The following is a 27906-nucleotide window of genomic DNA, read 5'->3' on the forward strand; positions in this document are numbered from 1 at the left end:
GCAGTCATCGAGAAGATAAACCATACAAACTGCACGTCCATTAAGGACCCAGTTCCCAGTCTTACATAAGATACTGTAAGTTCACTGCACATTTAGCAAAGAACCAGCAACTGCTCAACACCGTCAGCTACCAAATATCGGGAATGGCGGCGTTTATTGCCAAGATAACGTCAATCACGCCTCGTATCACTCGCATCCTAGGCTGCAACCCGGGGCCTATTGTCAAATTGTTATTAGGTTGTGTGATTGTTATGTTATGTGATTGTCTTAGGTTGTGATTGGTATAAGGTGTTTTTTTGGTAGTAGTTGTGAGACGGCTGTTGCGATGAGGTTGTTCTCAACGTGAGGTTCTTTACTGCCGTACTTGCCTAGTACTCGACTAGTTGTGCTTGCGGAGATTGAGCTGTCGCTCTTTGGTCCCGCCTCTCAACTGTCAATCAACTGGTGTACAGATTCCTGAGCCTATTGGGCTTTGTCATATCAACGTTTGAAACTGTGCATGGAGTCAGCCTCCACCACATCACTGCCTAATGCATTCCATTTGTAAACTATCTTGATACTGAAAAATTCTTTGAAATGTCTCTGTGGCTCATGTGTCTCCTCAGTTTCCACCTGTGTCTCCTCTTCCACCCATGCTAAATAGTTTGTCTTTGTCTACCCTGTCAATTCCTCTAAGAATTTTGTAAGTGGTGATCATGTCTCCACTTATTATTCTTCTGTCTTCCATGATGTAAGGTTTAGCTCCTAGAGCCTTTCCTCTTAACTCATGCCTCTCAGTTCTGGGACTAGTCTGGTGGCATACCTAGGAATCTTCTCTAACTTTGCCTTGTGTTGAACTAAGTATGAACTAATGAGGAGCTAAGACAGATGGAACAACATCAGGAGGAAGCTAATAAGGAGAGCACCATTAGAAAGTCTTTGTCTTGGAATGTCTCAAAGGATAGGGGTCTTAAGAAGACTAGGACAGCTGTAGGCAGGTTGTCAAAGACCTCCAATTCATTCGCCATGTTGGAAGACGAGTGCTGTAGGGAGATTGCAGTTCGCTCGAAAGGCACGGCAATGAAGGGCACGCAGGTCAATCAAGGTGCTCACAAAGTAAAGGAAGTACGTAAGTGAATTTTGGTTATGGGAGTCTCAGGTGAGGTATTTGAATAGTCATTGGCTCTAGACTTGGAGAGGCGGGGTTTATTGGGCCTAGGAAACTAGTTGTGGGAGGAGCTTGTGAGCTCCACTGGTAAGCTTGTGAGCAAATCTTAGTTTAGTGTCTTGAGAGGTGACTTGGGACAGTTCCAGGGGACCTGGGAGAAGCCGTCAACATCTGGCTGGTAATTTCAGTGAAAGGTAATTTGTTCCCTTGGTTGGGTGTGTCAGCTAATTGCACTCCTTTGCCTCATAGGATGTATTAAGAGTTAGGATATTATTTTGTGTCATTGATTAAATAACGTTTCATTATTGATTATTTGGAGTTTTAGCTCAATTCCCCTTAAAAATTTAGTCTGAGCCATTAGATTTCTCATTTTCATGCAGGTTTTGGAAGCTCCCTGTGTTTTTCTTCATTTAATGATAATTAAGACATCCCCTGATCCTCAATTGGTAAAGAAAAGAATTTCTATAAATTATCCCCAGTGTTAATGTCCGAGATGTAATACACCATTCGAGAGTATGATTATTGGTTTCTGTCCTTCCTAGGAGATCAGTAATGCAGGCACATTCAGGTTTCAGAAGGTGGTAGCAGTGTAAACTTAAGTTTTTATTAATATTAGAATCATAACAACCCAGTTGTATTTCCCCCATTTAATAATTCAGTTTAACATTAGAGCGGATAAGTTCAATGAGGGTCAAAGTGAGCTTGATAAGCAGTGTTAAGCTGGGGTTTTAAGTGAGAAAGGGGAGTATCAATCTGGAGGTGTTACATGAGGCCTTATCTGAGGACTTATCTGGCCTGGTCTGGCTCGAAGCCTGGTCTCTCCCGAAGCGTGATCTGGCCCAGCCCGAGGCTTGATCTTGCCCAAGGCCTCCTAGTCTGGTTGCCATCCCCCCCTCTACTGCCAACATGCTACAACCCACACCCCCACCCCCTCCAGCACCCAACCACCGGCAGCCCGCCAACCGCTCCCTCCTCTTGTCAGTTTGTTGAGAAAATTAGGTGATTTCGCTTGATTGGATTCAATAATGCTCATATATGTAGCATTTATATACCAAATTGTTTCCAAGTGATTGTTCCATCAAATGCCATAGGGAAAATGAAAAATTTATAATAATAAATGAATATTTTTATGAATACCGGTAATTATATCGAGATTGATACAATTGGCTTCCGGAAATCAACTTATATGAGCAGTTATGTTATGGTTATGATTTTGTTATTTATGTTATGGCATAGTTATGATTTTGATATGGAATTGTTCATCAATGATTGTTCTATCATGTGCCATGTTCAAAATTATAAATACATAAATAGATTTTCTAAAATTTTTGTATTGTTGATAGTGGATGTAGGTCCTCTTTTATTTTCATATGGAGGGGAGGGACAGCCTGGGGCCAATGGGTAGAACAAATTCCGTGGTGGAAGAAATTGGCCTTGCCCCATATAGTTAATTCAAGTAAGGACACACTGTAATTACTTGCGTCAAACTATTGCCCAATTAGCTTAATGTCTATTGTGGGAAAGTTGCTTGAATCGTTAACTGCAAATAACATTTGTTTTCATCTTGAAGAACATTGATTAATAAATGAATTACAACATGGTTTTACAAATGGCCGTTCTTGTGTAACAAATTTGCTATCATTTTATTTCAGCATAGTTGAAGCTCTTGATAGTGGTAAGGTTTGTGATGTTGTGGACCTTGACTTTAGCAAAGCTTTTGATACAGTGCTACATGATTTATTTATTTTTGTTTTATTTATTTTTATATACAAGAGTTCTTACATTCTTGTACAGCCACTAGCACGCATAGCATTTTGGGCAAGTTCTTAATCCTAATTTTCACACACTCACATCCCCAGGAAGCAGCCCATAGCAGCTGTTTAACTTCCAGGTACCTATTTACTGCCAGGTGAACATGAGCATCAGAGTGAAAGAAACTGCCCATTTGTTTCTGCCTCCACCGAGGATCGAACCCAGACCCTTAGGACTATGAACCCCGAGTGCTGTTCACTCGGCTGTCAGGCCCCCATTAAAACGATAGAGGTTTACGGTATTGGGGGTGCTATATTATTATTTATTTTTTTTTTTGAGATATATACAAGAGTTGTTACATTCTTGTACAGCCACTAGTACGCGTAGCGTTTCGGGCAGGTCCTTAATCCTATGGTCCCTGGAATACGATCCCCTGCCGCGAAGAATCGTTTTTTTCATCCAAGTACACATTTTACTGTTGCGTTAAACAGAGGCTACAGTTAAGGAATTGCGCCCAGTAAATCCTCCCCGGCCAGGATACGAACCCATGACATAGCGCTCGCGGAACGCCAGGCGAGTGTCTTACCACTACACCACGGAGACTGATTCCGCGGTTAAGTTGGATTAGGGCATAGTTATACCAAAGGAAACAAAGAGTTAGTATAAATGTGGTTAAATGAGAGTGGGAAAATGTTGTAAGCCTATTGAATATTATGTAAAAGATAGGTTGAGAAAAGGATTAGAGCCTAAAAAAATTAAAGGCCTGTGTGATGATAGAGCTACTGCAGACACTTCTTCTGTAGTTCCTTCTTGAAAGGGAGCTACTGGGAGGAAGAGGCATCAGATCTGTGAATAGTTTTGCGAGTTATGCTTGATATAGTGATATAGGGAACTTCATCAATTGGTGGTGGAAAAAAATGTTTCAAGTTACCATTCTCTGTTTGCAGTCGTATTCTGCTTGATGCAGGCGAGAAAGGAAATGCAGACTACATTTCAGCACTCTTGTCAGTGTTGAAACAGCAAGAGACTACCATTGACAGAATTGTTATCACCCATTGGCATCCTGACCATATAGGAGGCTTAATGGATGTTCTTGGTTGCTTAGGAGGTAAGAAGCCTAATTTATATTAAAATTTGGGCTTGTTTCTGTTTCTCACAAGAATTTAAAAGAATATACTGTACACATTTTACTGATTTTGTGCGCTCACGGGTAACTTTTACCGACTTTAGGCTTTGCTGTGGGGAGTCAAGCCTGGCTGTTGGACTTTATATGCATATTCACCTGTAGGGAATTCTATTGTGAACACAATGATACCAAAACAAGTAACGTAGCACGAGAATTAAGGTGAGAAAACTTAAACGAGTATACACATTTAGTGTCGGCGAGCACTCGCCCGCACGCTCGCCTGCACTGCCAGGGGTTCTTCGTGCATATGCGCGAAGTGCACGCCTGGGGCTTGATGGTGTTAAGCATTTGGTTTAGAGCTGTGGCTCATCCATACCTGACTATTCTAACCATCTGTTCCTTTGCTGAGGCATTGGTAAGATTTATCTCGGGGACCTACTAGAACGGCCTCTATGAAATCAAACATTGAATGTAATGAAGCAACCATTTCTGATGGGCCCCTCAGAAGCACTCTGTACCCACTCTGGTTCCTCATTTTCCTTGAGAGTTTGTTCAAGTTGTTTATGAGTTAGGTGATGGCCAGACTCAGGCTGCATGTAAATTAAGTACATGGGTCACTATTTGTTGATTTGTTATGTTATATAAAATAATATTTGTTAACTAGTTAAACAACAAATATTGTTTGGCTAGTTAACTACAATTTTTTTTTAATTGTTGCTTGGTTTGATGCCTTTTTAATTTTTGCTAATAATTTTCTCCAGTCCCAAGCTGCCCACTCACCTCACAAAAAGAGCCAGATTTTGGTCCCAGTAACCTCAATTGGGTATTAGAGGTCTGGTGTAGTACCCTATGACTTGGTTGCCCCTGTGCTTTAGCTCTGGGAGCTACCAAGTGCACCACCATATAGACATTTCATTACATTTAGTACTTAATTTTAACTTGTGTTCAAAAAGTTTAAATGATAATTTCAGGTTGTGTTAAAGTATACAAATTTCCTCGAGCTGATGCTCCTGATGAGCCCCTACATGAGTCGGTTAGACTCATAAAACTCAAGCACAATGATGAAATCAAAACAGAAGGTGCAACTCTCAAGTAAGAAAAAATATTGCAGTATTGCACTTAATATATGATTATAGATCACATATCTCTACAACTTTTCTTTTCACAACTTGATAATGGTGCGGAATAGACCGAAACACCATCATTTTCTTAATTTTCAGATGTGTTGACCAGACCACACACTAGAAGGTGAAGGGACGACGACGTTTCGGTCCGTCCTGGACCATTCTCAAGTCGATTATGATGAGGAAGTAGATGCAGACAATAAAGAAACGTGGTCTCGTTAGGTCACGTTCTAACAAACGTAACCTAACATAAGCTTACCCTTCCATTTATCTTTCTTTCTCTTTCCTTTTCTTTCTCTCTTCTCTCCTGTTCATTGTTTTCTTTACGTTCCCTTACTATCCTCTTCTTATTCCTATTACTATCTCCTTCTCATTCGGTGGTTATAATAGGAGCTGCCTCGTATGGGCCAATAGGCCCTCTGCAGTTCTTATTCCTACTACTATCCCCTCTACTACACTTTGCTCCTCACCTCTCTCTAGCCTATTTATTGCCTGAATCTACTTCATCACAATCGACTTAAGAATGGTCCAGGACGGACCGAAACGTCGTCGTCCCTTCACCTTCTAGTGTGTGGTCTGGTCAACATAATTTAGCCACGTTATTGTAACTCATCGCCTGCATTCAGATGTGTTGGTTGGGTTTCTAGTTTTCATCCAGGTTATTGTGGCTTATTGTCTGCACTTGATTACTTTTAGTGTGAGGTCATGCCAATATGCAATCAAAGTTTCATTTCCTTATTACCTTGATAGTTTATTATAACAAACTAAGGAGGGGGTACTTGACATTGCCCTGGTCTGTCCTGTCTCCCATCTGCCCATCTATGTATTGATTCATCCATCCATCCATCCATTTATCTATTCATCCATCCATCTATATTAGGCTGACCATACTTCCTTGAGACAAAAACAGGACACTGTGATTGGAAAATCAGGTCATGTAATATTTTATATTCGTGGAAAAATAAGAGAATTAAAAAATGTTCATTACATAAACATATAAAGCTTACAATTATTCTTCAGTGATAGCACTCATACTAAAATTTACAAAAAATGTACTAAAATTTGTATACTAAAGGCCATCTTCTTTTTAGCATCCTTATGTGCTGTCCAACCTACCCCTTCTTCAAAAGTAACACCAAAAAGTACCTGTCCAACCTACCCACTTCTTCAAAAGTAACACCAAAAAGTACCTAATTTCATCCTCATAGTTTTCTGCCTAGTACTTCAAACACACACTGTATCATGTGTTACCCCAAAATATGTACCTAAGCCATATAACTTCACCATAGTAATCACTGCCATCATCTTGTATCATGGTTATGTTGAATGCAAATTTCACTACAATGTAAAGTATCTACATTTGTGTTTACAATAGAGAACCACTAAGCTGGTATGGTGAGTGCAGACAATAACAGGTGGCCACACAGAGTCAGCAGACGACGCTATCGCCCTCGCTCCTTCAGCAATACTCCTCCCCACCATGCAACTCAGTGCTAATTATCATAACAATCCTGCTATTATCAGAATCCTGGTAATACTGTTTGGGGGTGCCTACCTTTCTAGATGCTTAAACCCTGTCAATGGCAAACATGAATATACTCTCTAAAGAGTGGAGTTTTCATAGGCCATTGCTCCCTTTGCCTCTCTGAGGGAACCAAGTTCTGGCTCATGGTTGCCAGTAGGCATGACAACTACCATATGACTGAAGCCCCAGACTAATATAGCTGAAGCCCCAGACTAATATAGGTAATATCAGTCCAATAGCTTCAGGGAACCTCTGGGTCTCACCCAGAAAATGGTGTTTCATTACATTCAACGCTGGTTTTTTCACTTGCCCTTTTTATGCTTTGAAGTTCTGCTTTTCATCTTGTTAGGCTAGCCTATGGTGTGTGCAGTGGAACTTCCTTGTTACTGTACCCCTTTTGGCCTTTCCATTGGCTTTGGGTAGCCAAGGTGGCCTCTTATATCGGGGTTTACTAGCGTAGCATTCAAAGTACTTGGGCTTCCGGCAGGGTGCTTACCCTGCAGGCCCTGGAAATCCCCTACGGGCTCGATTGTATTATGAATACCTCTTCTGAGCCCGCTCTCGCCTTGTGTGAATTTGAGGGTTGTTCGTCGCCTGTGCCATCTGTTCACATGTTCTGCTTCTGCCAGGCTGTGACTGCTGGGTCAGGGACACCTTTGACCCTGAGTTATTTGGTGTTTATTTTTTCCATGTGCTCCTGGCTCCCCATTTCTCTATTGGTGTCCAAAGGGGTCAGGAAGTGATTGCTCTGCAATTGAAGATTCTATTTTGCAGTGGTCTAGGTTGTGTGCCCAGTTGGATGCTCAGGTGCTGCCCCAGTTGGTGTTAGGTATTTGGATTTGGGGATGTTAGTCAACTTGACCTTGGTTCAATCTGCAACTCCTCTTCCTTCTTCCAAATTTATTATGTGAATTTGAAGAATTTTAAGTTAGTTTTTAAATCAGGCAAAACTAGGGCACTTCTGACTAGTTGAGGAAAATACTGGTATCTAAAATGAAAACAGACTTTACAACACTTGCCCAGATGGAACATAATATGGAACAGAGAACTAGCTGTCTGTGCTGGTCTACGTATTTTGAACATGACCTTGGCCTGCAATATGCAGCGTACATTCTGGATTGTTATACAGAAATTGCTTAACTAACCTTTTGCATTGGACTCAACAGTGGAAAAAAGTAGTTTGGAGGGGTATTAGGTGGTTTCATAGAAATACTTGCTATCTAGAATTGTACAGATTAATTGAGCTGCAACAGACATAACAAAAATATAATCTTCAATATGAGGTTTTGCAACCTCTTGAAAGAAAATACAAATTTCCTACCAACTTAGGGATGTCTAATTTTCTTCAAGCAGTTGCTTGTTTTCTTGTATGTTTACTTATTGATTTTTTCTTAGTTTTGTTTTTTATATCTAATTCTCTTGGTCTCTTGGTCTCATAGTGAACCAGATTCTTGTCCTGGCTTTCGTCCTGGCTTCCAGTCATGATAGATTGGTCTTGGAGTTGTGGTGTATTAAGCTAAGGCTTTGTGGAACCAATGTAAAGCTTGGGAAGTTATTGGAAGCCCTGTCAGAAAATGGTATTCAATTATATTCAACACTGATTTGTGTTACATAAAGAGGTGATACATTTCAAAATAGCACACAAGCTAAGGATTAAGGGTTCACTTATTTTAATATTGATTCCAGATAATTTCATAGCATCACAGATGTTTATACTTCCTCTTTCAAATTTCCAATAGAGTTCTTCATACTCCAGGCCATACCACTGACCATGTTGTATTAGCAGTGGAGGAGGAGGGGGCAGTGTTTAGTGGTGACTGTATATTAGGGGAAGGAACGGCAGTATTTGAAGATCTTCATACATATATGGCTTCACTAAAGGTAAGTGGAAGTGGAGTTTTTAATTTTATAAGTATATGAACCCTTATGGCAAGGATTCTGCAATAAATGTTATAATTGGTTATTCTTATGATTTGATTAGGGAATGTATTTGTGTGATGCGAAAGAAAAGCTTGGAAAAAAATTGTGTACCCAGGGGGGCCTGACAGGTGAGTAGACAGCGCTTTGGATTTGTAATCCTGAGGTTCCGGGTTTGATCCCCGGTGGAGGCGGAAACAAAATGAGCAGAGTTTTTTCACCTTGATGTCCCTGTTACCTAGCAGTAAATGGGTACCTGGGAGTTAGACAGCTGGTACGAGCTACTTCCTGGGGATGTGTAACAAAAAAAGAGGAGGCCTGGTCGAGGACTGGGCCGCAGGGACGCTAAGCTCCAAAATCATTTCAAGATAATCCCTTTTGGGTGTGAGGGCCTCATTATTGAGAGGGTGACCAGGTAATGTACTAATGTACACAGGTTTTGCAAAAACTTTCAACAACTGTGACCATGATGTTATTGTAAACAAAATGTGCACAAAAGGAATTACAGTATCTACTCAATTTAATGACCTATATGGGGGCCATACCCAAGTCGTTAATTCCAGGACTCTACTAAATCCTTAGGTTTTAAAATGTCGATATCTTTTTAGTTATATTCTGGAGGGCGAGTGGGCAGGATGTCTGGCAGGATGATACTGTCGCCTCTTATCGTGCAGTGAGCCGCTCCATCTTACGTTCGTTGACACTTCTTCAGCCCTGTTTCACAGGTTTTCTCACGCTTGATTTTACCTCCGGCCTACTCATGCACCACCTGAGCCTGACTGGTCTCTGGACCGGGTTCTTTCTTTTCTCTCTTCTGCACATTTTTGGGTGGCTCGTTTAGTCTGGGATTGTGTTTTGAAGGTAACATTTTTAGCTTTATTTGATCTCCAGTTGTCAGGCTGGTGAGCTTCATGCTCTTCCATGGTGCCGGGGGTTGTTCCTTTGTTCGGTTAAACCCGGCTCCTCCTTTTCTGGCGAAGAATGAGTCGTCATGCTTCCAGAGCATGTGGATTTTAGCTGTGGATGCTTGGTTGGTTCCACCTGGAAGGCATCATGTGCTTGGTTCGATGGCAGTTTTACGCCACTACCTTCATGCTACTGGTTCTGCTTCAGTATATTGGTTATGGGTTTTGATTTCCCCTGGTTCCCTATTCCAGGGCTTGTATTTCTCAGGTCATCTGCAGTGTCATTAAGTCATTGCCTTGTGGTGTGGGGTGAGTCGTCTTTGGTGGTGCACGAGCAATTTCCCAAGTATTCGGACTGCATGCGCCTAGTGTCACCTTCCCTAGGTGACCCTAGGGAAGGTGTAAGTACTGGCCTTGGGGCTTGGAGTTATCTTCCACAAGTCACCTTGGGGTCTACCTCTGTTGGTGTTTAGCTACTCGGTAATTGACCACCCTGAGTGTGCTGGGAGGTTTTCTTCCTCTCTTGTTTACCTTAGGGTAAGGGGTAGTTTGCACTGGTAGCGGCACAGGGTACTGAGCAGGTAGTTATCACTTATAATGGCAGTCGGCTCTCTTAATCCTTAAATGGCGCCTATTTAGCATGTGTCACCCACAGGCGCATACCCCCCAAAAAAAAATAGCTTTTTCTTCTAAACCTGTTAATTTGTGTTCACTGATCATGGGAAAAATAATAAAAAAATCGTAAGTGGCATATATTGCCCGCTATAGGGTGGGGAAGTCTGGCCAAAAACCAGGTGCTGACTCAGCGTGCGTCCCAGGCGGTCTGTTGCTCGCCAGCTGTCATGCCGGAGTTGCCACAGAGATAATTACCTAATTATTTCAATGTCTCTGATTGATTTTTTGTAATTTTTTTTGCTGTAATATTATTCAATAGTGTGTAGTGTGATATATTTATATAATAAAATGAGTGAATCATCACTGTACTCAAAAATATGGTGTGCATATTGTTGATTCAATTATGTTCATCAAACAGTGAACAAATATTTTGTTGGTTATTACACTACACAGGTTATATATAAGTATCTGCACGTTTTTGTTCACCATAACGAACCACTAAGTTGCTATTATGAGTCAAAAAGTAACGAGAAGTGACCGCCACACACCAGCCAGCCACTCGCTACCACTCACTCCCTCAACACCTCACTCGCCCACATTCTCCTCTCACCATACTGTTTTTGCTTTTATTCACTATATACAGACGTCATATATAAGTATCTACATTCGTGTTCACCATAACGAACCACTAAGTTGGTATGCTGAGTGGCAGTGGCAGCCAGTGGCAACCTGCCACTGGCTGCCACTCCCTCCCTCCCTCGCCTCACCTGACTTGCCACCATTCTCCTCCCACCATACTGTTTTTGGTTTTATATACAGACGTTATATTTAAGTATTTACATGTTTTGTTCACCATAACTGTACATCTAAGCTTGTATGGTGAGTAAAGGCACAAAGACGTAGCTACTCACACAGCTGGTGGCGGCCGCCCTCAAGGCCAGATGCACTAATATTTCTCCAACAATACTGTTTGTGGTGTTATTACGCTATATACACACATTATATATAAGTATCTACCTGTTTTTTTCACCATATTTGTACAAGTAAACTGGTATGGTGCCCAAAGACCATAGTGGTCACCAGTAAACATGATAAGTCATGCAGACGACCTTAAGAAGCACATCAACAAACTGGAAAAGGTGCAAAGACATGCTACTAAGTGGCTCCCAGAACTGAAGGGCAAGAGCTACGAAGAGAGGTTAGAGGCATTAAATATGGCAAAACTGGAAGACAGAAGAAAAAGTGGTGATATGATCACTACATACAAAATAGTAACAGGAATTGATAAAATCGATAGGGAAGATTTCCTGAGATTTGGAACTTTACGAACAAGAGGTCATAGATATAAACTAGCTAAACACAGATACCGAAGAAATATAAGAAAAATCACTTTCGCAAATAGAGTGGTAGACGGTTGGAACAAGTTAAGTGAGAAGGTGGTGGAGGCCAAGACCGTCAGTAGTTTCAAAGCGTTATATGACAGTGCTGGGAAGACGGGACATCACGAGTGTAGCTCTCATCCTGTAACTACACTTAGGTAATTACGCTTAGGTAATTACGACGCACCAAAATGGCGGCTCCCAACCTACTCCTATTGCTGTTATTACACTCTATACACACACATTATATATAAGTATCTACATCTGTGTTCACCATAGGGAACCACTAAGCTGGTATGGTGAGTGCAGTCAATAAAAGGTGGCCACACACAGTCAGAAGACAACGCCACCACCCTCCCTCCCACAGCATTACTCCTCCCTCCATGGAGCACTGCGCTAAATATCACCACAATCCTGCTATTATCAGAACCCTGGTCAGTTTTATCACAGTCAGGGGTCTTCTGTAATAATATCATTGCTAAATAATAGCAAGAACATGTATATTATGGCATTTTTAGGCGATGCTGTGGTCACAAGCTGAACAGCAGTGCTGTGAGCTCATGCTGCGTGCATCAAGCTTGGTAGCTCACTCAATACTGAGGGCACTCACACCCAGGAATTTGGCCCACGATTTAAAAAAAAAATGGTGTCTGTTTACAAGAGCCCTGATGAAGGTGTGGTGAACCCCGTGTATCCGTGGGCCGTTTAAATCGTACTCCAAAACATCATATGATGCTGAGCGCAAGTTACTGCAAGTCACTCAACGCATCATATGATGTCTTGCGCAACTAAAGGGTTAAACCTGGGTATGTTATCCTCTTGCGGGGTTTTCTTTTGGTTTTGTTTTCCTGCCTGGTGGGGGCGGGGGTCTGCCTTTGGTTTGTTGCCCCTATCTGGCCTTTAATTTTTTCTGTGTTTCTGGGTGGTACCCTCTGCTTGGCCTCCCGTGAGTGGACATGTCCCGGGGGGTTCAGCTTTTGGCGGTTTGTTGGTATACTTGGGCGCCACTTAGCAGTATCCTGCCTGGGCTTACCCTTAGCAATAACAGTTAAAGGACCCTGGAAAACCCCACGGGGGCTCAAGGGGTCCTATGGATGTGGACCCCTGGGTCCCCCCTCTCGCTTTGTGCAAGTTTGAGGGTTGCTCTGTCCTCTTGTCTCAGGGCGACTCTCATTGTTTTTGCCTCTGCCATGGTGCTTGTTGGGTCGGTGACACCCAGAGTCCTGCGAGCATGGTTGATTATTTGTGACTCGATTCACCCATTCACCTGATGACATTATCCGGGTGCAGGCGTCTCCGGCATTGCATGCTAGGCTCAGTTGCTGCAACGTGCTAGGTTGTTTGCTACCCCAGATGCCCCTTGGCTGCCACGCTTTGCTTGTAGGGATCTGGATTTGGGGGTGTTGGATGCTTCGGCCTTGGTTCAATCCGCACCCCCTCGTTCTTCCCCCTGCTGTGGTGCATTCTGGTCCCTCCTCCTGCTTCTGGTTCAGAAGCGTCTGAGGGCTTCAGGGTTGGGGCAGTGTTTAGCTGGTTTTGAGAGACTGGCAGTCTCGGGGGATGCCCCATCCGGGGTGGCGATGGAGGCGCATTTTATTGAGGTAGTCTTGTCCTTTCTCTTGTGGCTGTTCAGGACCGTTATTTTATGCCGCATCTTGTCACCTTGTCTTGTGTGGTGGTGGTGGATCCGCTACGGCTTGCTTTCAGTTTTGATGTTCCTTCTGCACCGTTTCACGAGCTGTCTCGGGCATTGTTTCACCTCCGGCCTGCTCATGCGCCATCTGAGGCATCCTGGTCTTGGACACGGTGCTCTCTTCTCTCTCTCTCTCTCCCCCTAGGTTTGTTGTGGCCCCTTCGGTTCAGGATTGTTTCTCAGAGGTTTCTGCTCCTTTGAGTTCTGGTGATAGGTTTGTTCATTTGCAGCCATCTCTTCTTTTCTGGCGAGGTTGGGACGGCTGTTTTCCAGAGGGATCCCTGGGGTTGTTGATGCTTGGTTGGTTTGGCCGGGGGTGCATCATCTTGTGTCTGGTTGTGGCTCTCAGCCATTGCCTGCGTGCCACGGCTTCTGTGGCCCTGGACACGCTTTGGGTTGACCTGGGTTCCCATTGTCCCTGTTCCAGGGTTCGGGTCTCTCAGGTCATCCATGGGGGTCATTGGTGTTGCCAGTTGTCTTGCTTTCGGGTTTCGGGCGCATGGTTTCTACCTCTCGGGTTTGTCCCTCTTTTGTCTTTGTCTTTGGGTAGTTAGCTCCGGGGAGCTGAAGGGGTTTCCTCCAGAAAACCAGTGTTGAATGCAATGAAACTCCATTTTCTGGGTGAGACCCCGGAAGCTCCCTGGCATCCCTCCCTCCCCCCCTGTTCTGCGGCTTTTTCACATGTTTTGACATTCAACCTCAGAACTGAAGGTGTGGGGTTGCCGGCGCGAGGGATCTGGGGCTCCGCCTTTCTCTTCCCGTAGAGGGGGGAACTGCGCAGATGGCGGCATGGCAAGTGGTGACATCATGCTCGTTTGCTTGTTTTTATTTGGGGAGTTCTGTCCACTCGTTTGACTTTCAGTAATAGTTCCAATCAGAATAGAGGTTTGTTTTGGGATGCTTACCTTTCTGGTTGCCTGACCTGGTCGATGGCAGACATAGAATGCTCCAAATCACTTGTGCTATTCTATAGGCCATTGCTCTTCATGCCTCTCTGAGGAGGCCAGGCTCTGGCCTGCGGTCCCTGGTAGGCCTATAAACTCCATTCACACTGATGCCAAAGTCTAATATATTACATATCAGTCTGGATAGCTGCAGGGAGCCTCAGGGTCTCGCCCAGAAAATGATGTTTCATTACATTCAATGCTGTTGTTTTTTCAGGTTAATCATGAACTTACAACCAAAGGTTATCTTTCCCGGCCATGGCCCGGTGATAGATGATCCAGTGATCAAAATTCAGCATTATATCGACTACCGCAATGAAAGAAAGAGCCAGATCCTTGACGTTCTTGCTAGCAATCCAACTAAATTTTTATCATCCATGGAAATAGTCAAGCTTGTTTACAAGGTCAGTAAAGCAGTTGCACCAAAACAATTATTGGTACTTTTCATGTTAAATGATTAGAACTATTTGTTTCATCACTCCAAATCCAACCTTAGGTTATTCAATTGATTGCTTTGTATATTTCGGTCAAATCATGTTATTTGTAAAATATTTATATGAAGTATAGGATCCATCAGGAGAAGGTTGAACAGTACTATTTGAAAAGGAGACAAAACAAAAAAGCAACGAAACAGTAAGTCACTTTGACATGAAAAATATTAATTAAAATATAAGTATTAAAAGGATAAATTACTTAAGTGTAATATCTTCATCTTTATGCATCATTGTAATTACTGCCAACACACTATCTGAGTTCCACAAGAGTATCTTAGTTGTTTCGAAGATTAGGTGTTTAGTAGTTCATGTGACTGTCACAATTATAATGTCAATCATTCACACTTTCAGTTTCTCATTCCTTTATATCAAGAAAAGAATTAAGAAGTGTGTGTATAAGTTTTTAGTCAGCCTACTTCTGATTAGATAAAGACGGTACACTTCCCGACCTAACTGTCGGACCTCACTCTTTGGTTTATTCCATCTATTCGTTTGCTGTCTGGTCCCAGGCGGTGCTTCCACTCATGTGAGGCCTATGTACTCTCACAGCTGGCCACGTCGTCACTGTCTGGTCCCAGGCGGTGCTTCCACTCATGTGAGGCCTATGTACTCTCACAGCTGGCCACGTCGTCACTGTCTGGTCCCAGGCGGTGCTTCCACTCATGTGAGGCCTATGTACTCTCACAGCTGGCCACGTCGTCACTGTCTGGTCCCAGGCGGTGCTTCCACTCATGTGAGGCCTATGTACTCTCACAGCTGGCCACGTCGTCACTGTCTGGTCCCAGGCGGTGCTTCCACTCATGTGAGGCCTATGTACTCTCATAGCTGGCCACGTCGTCACTGTCTGGTCCCAGGCGGTGCTTCCACTCATGTGAGGCCTATGTACTCTCACAGCTGGCCACGTCGTCACTGTCTGGTCCCAGGCGGTGCCTCCACTCATGTGAGGCCTATGTACTCTCACAGCTGGCCACGTCGTCACTGTCTGGTCCCAGGCGGTGCCTCCACTCATGTGAGGCCTATGTACTCTCACAGCTGGCCACGTCGTCACTGTCTGGTCCCAGGCGGTGCCTCCACTCATGTGAGGCCTATGTACTCTCACAGCTGGCCACGTCGTCACTGCGGTGCAATCTCTGCACCTGCTCGACGACCCAGCAGGGTCGTCGAGCAGGTGCATCGAGCTGGAATTTACAGTCCAGCATTGTTTTTGTGGCTGTTCATGGCAGACAAAGACTTGTCCCCTCTTACCATTTTATATCTGCATATTTTCTGTGGGGAGCCCCGTTGGCTCCCTGAAGCTATCAAACTGACATGTGCCATATTAGTTTGGTGCCATCAATCCTTGGAGTTCTAGTGCCTACCAGGTGCCACGAGCCAGAATCTGGCCCCCTCAGAGAGGCGCAGGGAGCAATGGCCATATGAGCACTCTACATTTAGAGTTTGTCATGTCTGCCATCGACTGGGAAAGGCACCCAGAAAGGTAGGCGAACCATTACAAACCTCTAACTGGTTAAAATTTCAACCTTCGTCCGAACAGAGCCAAAGAATTCCCCTCAAAAGAAAACAATGAAACAAGCAAATCATCATCCAACTAGCACACCTGTTTATTATTACCCTCCCTCCCCTGATGGGGGGGAGGGGAAGCCTGCTCAGGTGAGCCAGCCGCTCCACCCCCCAGTTTGTAGAACGATGAAAAACTGCCGACCAGAGGGGAGGGAGGCTGGGGGAAACGCCACATTCTGGGCGAGCCCCGGAAGCTACCTGATGCCCTCTCTTCCTCCAGTCGGCAGTTTCAAGAAATGGAGTGGTGGACTGTGAGCTCCCCCACCCCCCTAACCTCCCCCCTAAGGTTTGTTTTCTTTCTGGGGAAGTTCTTTTGCTATGTTCGGACGTAGGTCACAATTTTCAACAGATTGTGGTTTGTTTTGTTTTGCCTATCTTTTTGGGTACCCTCCCTGGTCAATAGCAATTATGACATACTTTAAATGTAAATTGCTTATAGGCTATTGCTCCCTGTGCCTCTGGTGGAACTAGGTTCTGGCTCGTGGTTCCTGATAGGCATAAGGACTCCAGTGATTGATGACCTGAAACTAATATAGCACATACCAGTTCGGATAGCTTCAGGGAGCCTCCTGGGCTCGCTCAGAAAATGTCGTTTCATTACATTCAGCACTGGTTTTTTGGCAAAGAATGAGTTAGTTGGCTTGCGAAGGGGGTCCAGTGATCATAGATCACTGGACCCCCTGGTCCCTGGTCCACCCTGGTCCCTGATCACCCTGGTCCAGTGATCGTAGATCATTGGACCAGGGTGTATTGTTTATTTTGTCCGATGGTGGCTTTGCACCGCCACAGGTTCTGCTTCAGTGGACAACAAATTTCTTGGTTGATCTGGTTTGCGTGGTTCCCTGTTCCAGGGCTCATATTTCTCAGGTCATCTACAGTGTCATTAAATCTAGCCAGCCTGCAGTCTACCCTCATGCTCTTGATGTTCGCATATATGCTGACCTGTCGGTGGTCTTTGCCAATATGTCTTGGGCTGATATTTTGGTGGAGGGAATTTTATGGTCGAACAGGGTGTTGGGGCCCAGGTATCTTGTGAATGTTTGCAGTCCTCAGCAGCCTTGTGTGGCCTTGGGTTGTGTGTCACAGCCATTGGCCTCTTCCTCTTTCTGATAATTGCGTTGATCTCTCCTCCCTAGTAAATTCCGTGTTTTTCCTCCTCCGTGGGTAGCTAGTTTCAGGGAGCCACAAGGGACTTTCCCCCAGAAAACCAGCATTGAATATAATTAACACTTTCGTCCCCCATAAACGTCTGCGACGTACTCAATTAACTCTGCGGATGTGCGAAACGAACTGTCCTGATGTCCGAAATTAAAATATTTGTTAAAAATTTCATTGTTTATTCGATCATTATGGGACTAGTCTTAAAATGTGTGCCTTTAGTTTGCGAACCATTTGATAACAGAATGAACGACGTAGTAGGAAAATTGAAGTGAGAAAACTGAGCAGATTATACTCATTTTAGTGTGAATGTGCGGATGGGTGCTTGCTCATGGGTAATGCTCGGCATAGTTTCTAGTTTGCTGTGGGTAGCACGCCTGTTTATTTTTATCTTGTATACATATATCCCCTTAGAGAATTCTATTGAGAACAAATTGATACCAAAATGAACGATGTAACACAAAAATTGACGGGTAACGCTCACAGGTAACAATCGGGTGATTTTCAGGTTTGCTGCGGGTGGCATGCCAGGCTTTTTGATCTTATATGCATATATCCCTTTAGATAATTCTATTGGGAACATTTTGATATCAAAATGAACAATATAACATGATAATTGACGTGAGAAAACACATTTTAGTGCGGGTGTTGTGGGTGTGCAGATGGGTGCTCCCTCACAGGTAATTCCTGGCTTTTTCTGGGTTTGCTGCAGGTGGCATGCCAGGCTTTTAGACCTTATATGTATATATCTTTTTAGAGAATTCTATTGGGAACAAATTGATACCAAAATGAAAGATGTAGCATGAGAATTGAGGTGACAAAAGTGAAAAAGAGTACACACATTTTATTGCTCTTGCGCACTTATGGGTAACACTCGGCCGATTTCTGAGTTTGTTGCGGGTGGCACGCTGGGCTTTTGGACCTAATATGCATATACCCCTGTAGGAAATTGTATTGCGAACATTTTGATATCAAAATGAATAATGTACAATGAAAATTGAGGTGAGAAACTTGAAAAGAGTAAATACATTTGTGAGGAGGTGTTGCGGGTGTGCCAATGGGTGCTCGCTCACGGGTAACACTTGTCCGACTTTTGGCTTTGCTGCAGGTCGGGCATGCCGGGCTTTTGGACCTTATATGCATTTATCCCTGTAGGGAATTCAATTGAGAACATTTTGATACCAAAATGAACGATGTGCCACGAAAATTGAGGTGATACAGCTGAAAAGAGTATACACATTTTAGTGTTGCATTGCACTCACAGGAAACGCCCGGGCCACCTTGGGGTAGTCTGGCATGCGCACGCCCCAAACGCATAAGTGTTAAATGCCAATTTATGGGTGAGCCTCAGTGGCTACCTGACACCCTCCCTACCCCTGGGCATTGGGGTGGTTTACATAATAAGAGCTGGTGGTGGAGCTGCAGGCTGACTCTGTCTGACTCCCTATTACCCCCAAATGAGGGGGAAGGGAGGTGAGGTGAACAAGTTCTCGCTAGTGTCACAAATTGTTGATGGTTTGTTTACTTTGTTGGGGAAGTTTTTTTGGCTGTTTGGAAGCTTCAGTATGATTTTAAACCAATCAGTGGTCTGTTTTGTTTTGCTAACTTTCTGGATGCCTTTCCTTGGTGGTAGCAAACATGAATGAATTTTACATAATAATATTCATAGTGCCCCTGCTCTCTGTGCCTCTTTGAGGGGAGCCAGGTTTTGGCTCGTAGTCCCTGGTAGGCTAAGAAGAAGTATGCGATCTGACGGCACCTAGTAGTTTGGTACTTTATCAACATAGTAGCATCACAGAACCACCGGCGCTCGCCTAGAAATTGGTGTGTTTCATTATATTCAGTGATTTTTTTTGTCCTTATACTATCAATGCACCATAGATTGTCCTTCTTTTCTACTATAATGCTTCAATTTTCATGCTTATACTCTCTATACATTTGTATAAAAACTACTCTATTCATGAGCAAAATATTGTAATAGTTAGATATAATGCAATCCCATCAAGTGCATTCATGATGTGTTTGCTGATCTTTTTATATGTGGCTAGTACAGAAGACTCTTTGAATTCTCTTATTGTATGATTTCTTAGCTAATTTGTCACAGAATCAATTCGAATGTTGTTACTCAACCAACTAGCTTTCAATATACTCATGATTTATAAAAACAATACTATTGTATGCTTTTGCTTTCTTTTAGAAACTGGGAGATAAAGAGATAGGAACTGAATGAATCTTAATTTGCTACTTTCTAAGAAATATTGCACAAAATGTTTCTGTAATCCAGAGTTTACAAAATTCATATGGATGCAAAGCTTTTCTCCACTTACCTTATTGCATCGTTCATCATAGACCAGTTAAAAATTTCACATTATTCATTTAAATGGGTTAACTGAGCGAAATGTTCATTTGTGCCTAGGAAGAGCATAACTGTAGTGCACCTTCCTCTCTAACTTGCAGTTTGGCTTCTGGAGTGATCCAATAGAAAAGAATTGAAACGCATTGCTGTAATTATTAGAGATATGATGTCACAGAAGACAAGAAAAATGGAATGCAGATGTGGTATACACGGACTTCGCAAAGACATTTGATAAATGTGACCATGGAGTGATAGCACACAAAATGAGGTCAATGGGAATAACCAGTAAAGTAGGACACTGGATACTCAGTTTTTCTGGGGGGAGCCCCGTCGGCTCCCCGGAGCTTTACCGGCTGATATGCTAATGTCAGACTTTGGCATCAGTCATGTGTATGGAGTTCTAGGGCCTACCGGGGACCACGGCCAGAACCTGGCCCCCTCAGAGAGGCAAGGGGAGCAATGGCCTATAGAAACCCCCGTGTGGTTGGAAGCATTCTATGTCTGCCATCGACCGGGTCAAGCATCCAGAAAGGTAAGCATTCCAAAACAAACCCCTATTCTGGTGAAAATTGCTACCTAAAGCCGAACTAGTGGATAGAACTCTTCAACAGAAAACAAGGAAACTAGTATGACGTCATACGTCACCGCGCCGCTGTCTGCGCAGCTCCCCCCTCCCCGGGAGGGGGAAGGGGGAGCCCCAGACCTCCCACGCCGACTATGCACCCATCAGTTCTTCGGCTGATGCTATAGGCAACGGTTATGTGCTCCAGCTCCAGTGGTTGTTTCAGCACTGTACCTAGAGTGTGGTGTCTGTTTTCTAGGTGGTGCGTGAGCCGGGAGTGATTCTCCATTACTCGGGCTGCATGCGCCTAGGGTTCCCTTCCCTAGGTGCCCTGTAAGTACTGCCCTTGGGGCTTGGGGCCACCTTCCACAAGTTCCTTGGGGCCTGCCCCTGCTTGGCCGTTTACTGCTTGGTTTTCGGCCGCTCTTTGTGTGCTCGGGTGTTCTGTCTCCCTTGTTCGCCTTAGAGTAAGGGGCAGTTTTTGCACTGGTGGGGCGCAGGGTACTGTGCAGCTTGTCTTTACCAATCATAGCGGCCGGCTCTGTTCCGCTTGGGTACGCTGTCCTCTTGCGGGGTTTTCTTTTTCTTTTTGTTTATCTACCTGGTAGGGGGGGTCTGCCTTCGTCCTTGCCCCTTGTGTCCCTTGTGTTCTGAGTATTTTCTGGTGGTACCCCCTGCTAGGTTCCCGTGAGTGTACACGTCCCGGGGGTTCAGCTCTTAGAAAGTTGTTTGGTAGCTTTGGGTGCCGGTTAGCAGTACCCTGCCTGGGATTACCTGAGCGCGAGTCCTCTTATAGTAAACGCTCGGGACCCTGGGAAACCCCTGGGGGCGCGCGGGTCCGATGGATGTGACCCCAGAGTACCCCCCCTCACTTCCAGCGAGTTTGAGGGGTTGCTCTCACCCTTTGTCTCTGGGTGACTCTCTGTTTTGCCTCCGTCTGCTGCCTGTGGGGTCGGTGACACCTTCGACCTGGAGTCCTGCGAGTTTGGTTGCTCGTTGGGGCTCGGTTACCCAGTTGTGCTGACAAAGCGGGTGCGGGCAGCATGGGCGTTGCACTTGAGCCTTGGTGGTGGCAACGTTCTCGTGGTTTCCTCCCCGGGAGGCCCGGGGCTGCCCCGTTGTAGTTCGTTTTGGGACTTGGGGGTGTTGGTTGCTTCGGTTCCATCCACGCCCCCTTGTCTTTCCCCTGGATCACCCTTCCTGCCTGCATCCGGTTCCTTAGCGTCTGTAGGTTCGGGGCTGGGTTTTTGATGGTGTTGAGACTCTGGCAGTCTCGGGGAATTCACCTTCCGGGGTAGTGACGGGGGCATTTAAGCCTGTTCCTCCAGCCATGTTGTATGAGTCTGCCAGTGGGCTCCCTTCCTTAGTGTTTTCACGGCTGCCCCGGTTTTCTGGTACGGCCGGGGCTTTGGGGGAACAGCTCGGCCCCGGGGCCTGTCGTGTAGGTTCCCGGGGCTGGGGAGGGGCTGACTTGGGGGGCCTTGGCCCCGTTGGACCCCGTTGGGGTTTTTATCCCCCTCTAGGCGGGGCTTGTGGTTACGCGGAGTGGGGACTTTCCTCCCCACTCGCCGTACGTGCTGTTGGGCGTCGGCCCCTCCCCGGGCTCGGTTCCTTGGCCTTTGAGTCGGTTGGTTCCGTCCTGTGGGTGGATGTTTCCTCCCCCCCCTTTTTGGGACGGTGTTTTCGTCATGTTTCCCCGTTCGATGGGGTTCTGCGTGAGTTCTGATCTCGGGTGCGCCTGCGCCTTCGTGTGCCTTCGGGACTAGTGTTGGCTTATGTGTTCTCGAGGGTACGGGAAGTTTTTCGCTACTTCCTGCATTATTAGAACGTCTGTCGGCTCCTCGTCCTTGTCGCCCTGTTGGGCTACTTGTCGCCCTGTTGGGCTGCTTGTCGCCCTGTTGGGCTGCTTGTCGCCCTGTTGGGCTGCTTGTCGCCCTGTTGGGCTGCTTGTCGCCCTGTTGGGCTGCTTGTCGCCCTGTTGGGCTGCTTGTCGCCCTGTTGGGCTGCTTGTCGCCCTGTTGGGCTGCTTGTCGCCCTGTTGGGCTGCTTGTCGCCCTGTTGGGCTGCTTGTCGCCCTGTTGGGCTGCTTGTCGCCCTGTTGGGCTGCTTGTCGCCCTGTTGGGCTGCTTGTCGCCCTGTTGGGCTGCTTGTCGCCCTGTTGGGCTGCTTGTCGCCCTGTTGGGCTACTTGTCGCCCTGTTGGGCTACTTGTCGCCCGGTTGGGCTGCTTGTCGCCCGGTTGGGCTGCTTGTCGGCCGGTTGGGCTGCTTGTCGGCCGGTTGGGCTGCTTGTCGGCCGGTTGGGCTGCTTGTCGGCCGGTTGGGCTGCTTGTCGGCCGGTTGGGCTGCTTGTCGGCCGGTTGGGCTGCTTGTCGGCCGGTTGGGCTGCTTGTCGCCCGGTTGGGCTGCTTGTCGCCCGGTTGGGTTCTTTTTTGGGCTCTTTGCTTTTTGGCCTGTTTTATTGTTCCTGCTTCCTCTTTTGGCTACTTTTCTCGTTCAGTAGTCCTGGCTGGCGCCTTCCCGCAGAGAGGGTGTGTGGTTCGGCCAGCGTGTTATGCGCATGCGGCGTGGAGTTTGTTTCAGTGCTGGTGTTTTGCGCCCTTTTTGCTACAGTGCTTTGCCTCTCGTTCTTTTCCCTGGCTGCGGTATGTGCCCCTTCGCGCCGGGGGTGTCCTGGTTCCCAGTTGTGGGGAGGACACCGTGGTTTTCCCTGTCATGGGTGTGGACCGCCTCCTTCGCCTCTCCCTGCTCTCCTGCGGGTCCTGGCAGGGTCCGGCTCTGGCGTCTTCACCTGGCGGTGCTCCCAGGTTCTTCTGGGCACGGTTGAGTCGTCAAGTTCGTGCCACCGTTCGCCAGGTGAGTTTCTGCGGTCTGGCGTCTTTTGGCCGGGCGCTGGATGCGGAGTTGTTTATATACCTGTCTTTAGTTAGGTATATTTTTGTACGACTGTGACCGTTCGCACACCAGTGAGTGTCCCTTTTTCAACCCTTCCTGTCCCCCTCATGTGCATGTCCAGCCCATGCTGGAGTCATTCAGGGGACCCTCCTTTTTTAATGTTGTGAGGTGTGGGGGTTGTAGGGTTGGTTCTGTACTCACCTGGTAAGGCTCCTGGCTGTGCTTGCAGGATTTGAGCTTTGGCTCTTGGGTCCCGCCTATCTGGTAGAAGCTATTGGCACAATTGGGGAACACTGTATTGCCATCAGAGGTCTGTGCTTGTTGCACGACCTACTTGCGAGCATCAGCCTTCTTGCTGGTTCGTCTGTGGACTTCCAGGGCGCACTAGCCTGTTTTCGTATGGCAGTTCCGGCCCATCCTGGTTGTGGGGGTATGTGGGCCGGTGGACTGCTCCTTGCAGCTGCCTGGTAGGCCACCCTCTGGCCGGTCTAGCCTGGCCTTGGGCCGGGCTTGAGGTATAACAGAGCTCCCAGTACCTCATCCAGCAGATATCGAGCGGGGTTTCTCCGCCGTTGGACACCTGGTGCAGGTTTCTGGGCCTGCGGGGTTTTGTCGTGTCTCCGTTGGCCCTGTCTGGGGTCTGCCTGCTCCGTTCTCTGCCTTTGCAGAAGGGAGTTGCTATTTACAGGTTGCATGTTGCAGTGGTGCCTGTTGCTGCTGCTGCACGTGTGCATTGGTACCGTGTTTCACGGTGGCGTGTCCTTGTTCCTGTGTCCGGTTGTGAAGTGGCATTTTGCTGCCGTTTTGTGCCTGGGGATTGCGTGGGTTTTTTTCTGTCCCTGCCTGATTGTCCACCCCTGGTTGTTATCCTGGGGTTTTTGTGCTTCTGCTCTTTCTTCCTGCCTCCTCTGCAGCAGGGGTGTTCTGCGTGTGTTCTTAGGCGTTTGTCAGCCTGTGTCCTGTGATGTGCTTCTTTGTCTCGGTCTATTGCAGTTGTTCGTACCCCTTGGTTCGGGTACTGTTCTGGTGGCGACCCTTCCGCCTTCTTTGGTTTCCTAGCTTGCCCTGCCGGTTTTTTTTTTTTGGGGGGGGGGGGTCTTGCGATGTCTCGCATCGACCCGTCGTTTCTGAACTCCTGGCGGGCTTGCATGTTTTGGGAGTTTTTCTGTTCGGCAGACGTTCCGTCTCCTTGTGCCGCCTGGGTTTCGGTGGTCGCGCCCGAGATTTTCCCGCGGCTCCGCCTTTTCCTGGGCTCGGAGGGGCCTTGTCGGGGCTGCTTATGTTCTGCCTCGCGGTCTGGCCTCCGGTTGGTGGTCAGGTGGCTTCGTGGTAGGTGTCCCACCTGTGTGCTTCTCTTGGCGGCAGTATGGGGTATTTTGGCGGTCCTTCCTTTTCCTGTCCCTTCTTAGGTGGTTACTCTTGTTAGCTTGGTTTACTCTCGGCTTGGTTTTCTGGTGGGGGTTGGGGGCCGTCGTCTTGCCACATACTGTCGCCTCTTTTCGTGCGGCGCAGGCGGAGCCGCTTCAGCTTGCTTTCGGTCTTGGTGTTGCTTCTGCACTGTTAGTCAGCTGTCTTGTGCGTCGTTTCAACTCCGGCCTGTTCGTGCGCCGCTTGCACCATCCTGGTCTCTGGTCAGCGTGCTCTGTCTTCTCCTCGGTTGGTAGTCCCCCTTCGGTTCCGGTGTGTGTTTTCGTCGGCTCTTTCCTTTTGGCCTTTGCCTCTGGGGGTCGAGTCGCTGAGTTTTCTTGTTCCTTCGGTTTTAGCGTTTTGGTTGTTCGGTGGCAGCAGTCTCCATCTTTTCTGGCGCGGGGTGGGGCTGCTGCGTTCTGGAGGAGTCCAGGGTTTGTTGGTGCTTCGTTGGTCGGGCCGGGGGTGTGTCGTTTTTGTGTTCAGTGGCGGCCCTCCGCTGTTGTTTGCGTGCCACGGTGTTTGGGTCCGGAGCGCGTTTTGCATTGATCCGGTTCTGTTCTTCCCGGTTCGCGGGTGATAGTGTCCCGGGTGGTCAGCCATGTTCTTGCGGCTAAGCTGCCCGTGTTCTTCCCTCATGCCTGTGGCGTTCGTGGCTTTGCTGCTCTCGATGCTGTCTGGGCGACGTGGCCTTGCGGTCTTTTGGGCATGGATTTTTGGTGTTCGTGCAGGGGCCTTGCTGCTCGTTGTTCTCGTGTTGTTCCCGGGACTTTTCGGGGCTGTGACGCCTTGGGTTGGCGTTTGCTGCCGGTTGTCTTGCCTCCTTGGGGGGGTGAGTGGTGTCCTCCTCCCGGTTCTGTCCCTTTGACCTTCCTCTGTGGGTAGTTAGCTCCAGGGAGCCGATGGGGCTTCTCCCAGAAAACCAGCGTTGAATGTAATGAAACGCCATTTTCTGGGTGAGACCCGGAGGCTCCCCGGCAACCCTCCCTCCCTCCGGTCGGCGTTTTTTTTCGCGTGTTTTGACATCCAGCCTCAGAACTGATGGGTGGATAGCTGGCGTGGGAGGTGTGGGGCTCCCCCTTCCCCCCTCCCTGGGAGGGGAGAGCTGCGCAGACAGCGGCGCGGTGACGTATGACGTCATACTAGTTTCCTTGTTTTCTGTTGAAGAGTTCTATCCACTAGTTTGGCTTTAGGTAGCAATTTTCACCAGAATAGGGGTTTGTTTTGGAATGCTTACCTTTCTGGATGCTTGACCCGGTCGATGGCAGACATAGAATGCTTCCAACCACACGGGGGTTTCTATAGGCCATTGCTCCCCTTGCCTCTCTGAGGGGGCCAGGTTCTGGCCATGGTCCCCGGTAGGCCCTAGAACTCCATACACATGACTGATGCCAAAGTCTGATATTAGCATATCAGCCGGTAAAGCTCCGGGAAGCCTCCGGGTCTCACCCAGAAAATGGCGTTTCATTACATTCAACGCTGGTTTTTTGTCGAACAGAACACACAGAGTATCAGTCAACTATATAAAATCGAATCCAAGCACCGTTAAAGGCTCTGTACCTCAGGGTACAATCCTTGCGCCACTGCTTTTCCGTATTCTCATATCAGATATAAAAATACAAGTCACAGCTTTGTATCATTGTTTGATGCAATTATTGATACAAGTGACACAAATATCAGTATGAAAATTACCTCTGCTGAAGACATTGAAAAACTTCAAGCAGATACTGTATTAATAAAGTTTTCGACTGGGCAACAGAAAATAACATGATATTTAACAGTGATAAATTGCAGGTACTCGGGTATGGTAAAAATGAGGACCTAAAACATAATACATTACACAACACAATCAAATCTGGCCTTAGTAGGAAAGCAACATGGAAAGGATTTGGGAATAATGATGTCTGATGACGTAACATTTAAGGAGCATAACTAAGCCAATATTGCTTCAGCCACAAAAATGGTAGGATGGATTACGAGAAGTTTCAAATCCAGGGATCCCATCACAATGGTTGTACTATACAGATCACTTGTACTGTCCTGTCTTTAGTATTACTCTGTACTCACTTTCCCCTTCAAAGCAGGAGAGATTGCTGAAATGGAGGGAATACAGAAAACATATACAGCATACATAGACGTGATAAAGCACCTAAATTATTGGGATCGTCTTAAAGCTCTCCAAATGTACTTACTAGAAAGGAGACAAGAGAGATATCAAATAATATACACATGGAAAATGCTGGAGGGCCAGGTCCCAAATCTGCACAGTAAAATAACAACATACTGAAGTGAATGATATGGAAGAAAATGCAGAATGGAACCAGTGAAGAGCAGAGGTGCCAGAGGCACAATCAGAGAACACGGTATAAACATCAGAGGTCCATGGTTGTTCAACATCCTCCCACGAGTATAAGAAATATTGCCGGAACAACCGTGGACATCTTTAAGAGGAAACTAGATAATTTTCTCCAATAAGTGTCGGACGAGTCGGGCTGTGGTGGATATGTGGGCCTGCGGGCCACTAAGCAACAGCCTGGTGGAGTAAGCTCTCACAAATGAAGCGTGGCCTTGGGGAGTAGAAGAACTCCAAGAACCCCATCAAGCAGGTATCAAGTAGGAATTCACATAAGTTGAGGTTTGAACCAGTGATTAATTCAGCCATTGTTTTGGAAATAGTAATTTCAATAGTTTAACAGGTATACTGCATGACATTTTTAACACCACAGAGTGGCAAAAACACATCTAGTTAACATGTTGTCATCCATTATGTGTTGGCATGTTTATCTTTAGAAGTTTTTTACAAGGGTATTATGTTCTTTATTGTTACAGGAAACTCCTGAGCACCTACACAGAGCAGCCGAGTTCAATGTGACCCATCATTGGCAGAAACTCTTCAAGGATGGCTTAATTCGTAATCAATGAAACAAGTGGTGTCATATTGACAGGAAAGATCAATTGTAGTAAAGGCTCCTGTGTGTGCCGTGTCCCATATAAGAAAAAACCAAATACCAAAGAATTTTCCATTGAATGTTTGTTTGTTTTTCAGGTTATTATTGTGTGTTATTAGTATCATCTTAACTCTTGTGGGTTGTGATGAGATCTACCATTTATGTGTATTTTAGTTTGTGTTTTGATAGAGTATTAGGTATGCTTAGGGGTGCCTTGTTGCCATGGCCTGTGGCTGGGGGGATTGGTGCCCTGAAGCTACATAAACACTCTATACCCCCCTGAAGTGACAAGGGAAGTTAGGGGACAAGAATTGCCCTATTTAATTGAAACTAGTTCTGTGTATCTTGTATCTGTTATATGTGTTGATTCCATGGGGAATAATATGAATGAGGTAAAATTT

General features: G+C 46.2%; 1 protein-coding gene across 1 annotated transcript in view; it reads left to right on the forward strand.

The window, feature by feature from the left end:
• LOC138358014 (uncharacterized) overlaps positions 1–27543 on the forward strand; it is a 271908-nt gene extending 244365 nt beyond the window's left edge. Inside the window, exons 4-8 of the mRNA XM_069315479.1 lie at positions 3847–4007; positions 4997–5117; positions 8414–8555; positions 14345–14531; positions 27387–27543. Of these exons, the coding sequence (XP_069171580.1) occupies positions 3847–4007; positions 4997–5117; positions 8414–8555; positions 14345–14404 (484 nt within the window). The 3' untranslated portion in view covers positions 14405–14531; positions 27387–27543. The remainder of the gene's footprint in view (positions 1–3846; positions 4008–4996; positions 5118–8413; positions 8556–14344; positions 14532–27386) is intronic.
• The last annotated feature ends 363 nt before the right edge of the window (positions 27544–27906 follow it).

The sequence above is a fragment of the Procambarus clarkii genome, chromosome 81 (assembly GCF_040958095.1).
Source record: "Procambarus clarkii isolate CNS0578487 chromosome 81, FALCON_Pclarkii_2.0, whole genome shotgun sequence".
Lineage (NCBI taxonomy): Eukaryota > Metazoa > Arthropoda > Malacostraca > Decapoda > Cambaridae > Procambarus > Procambarus clarkii.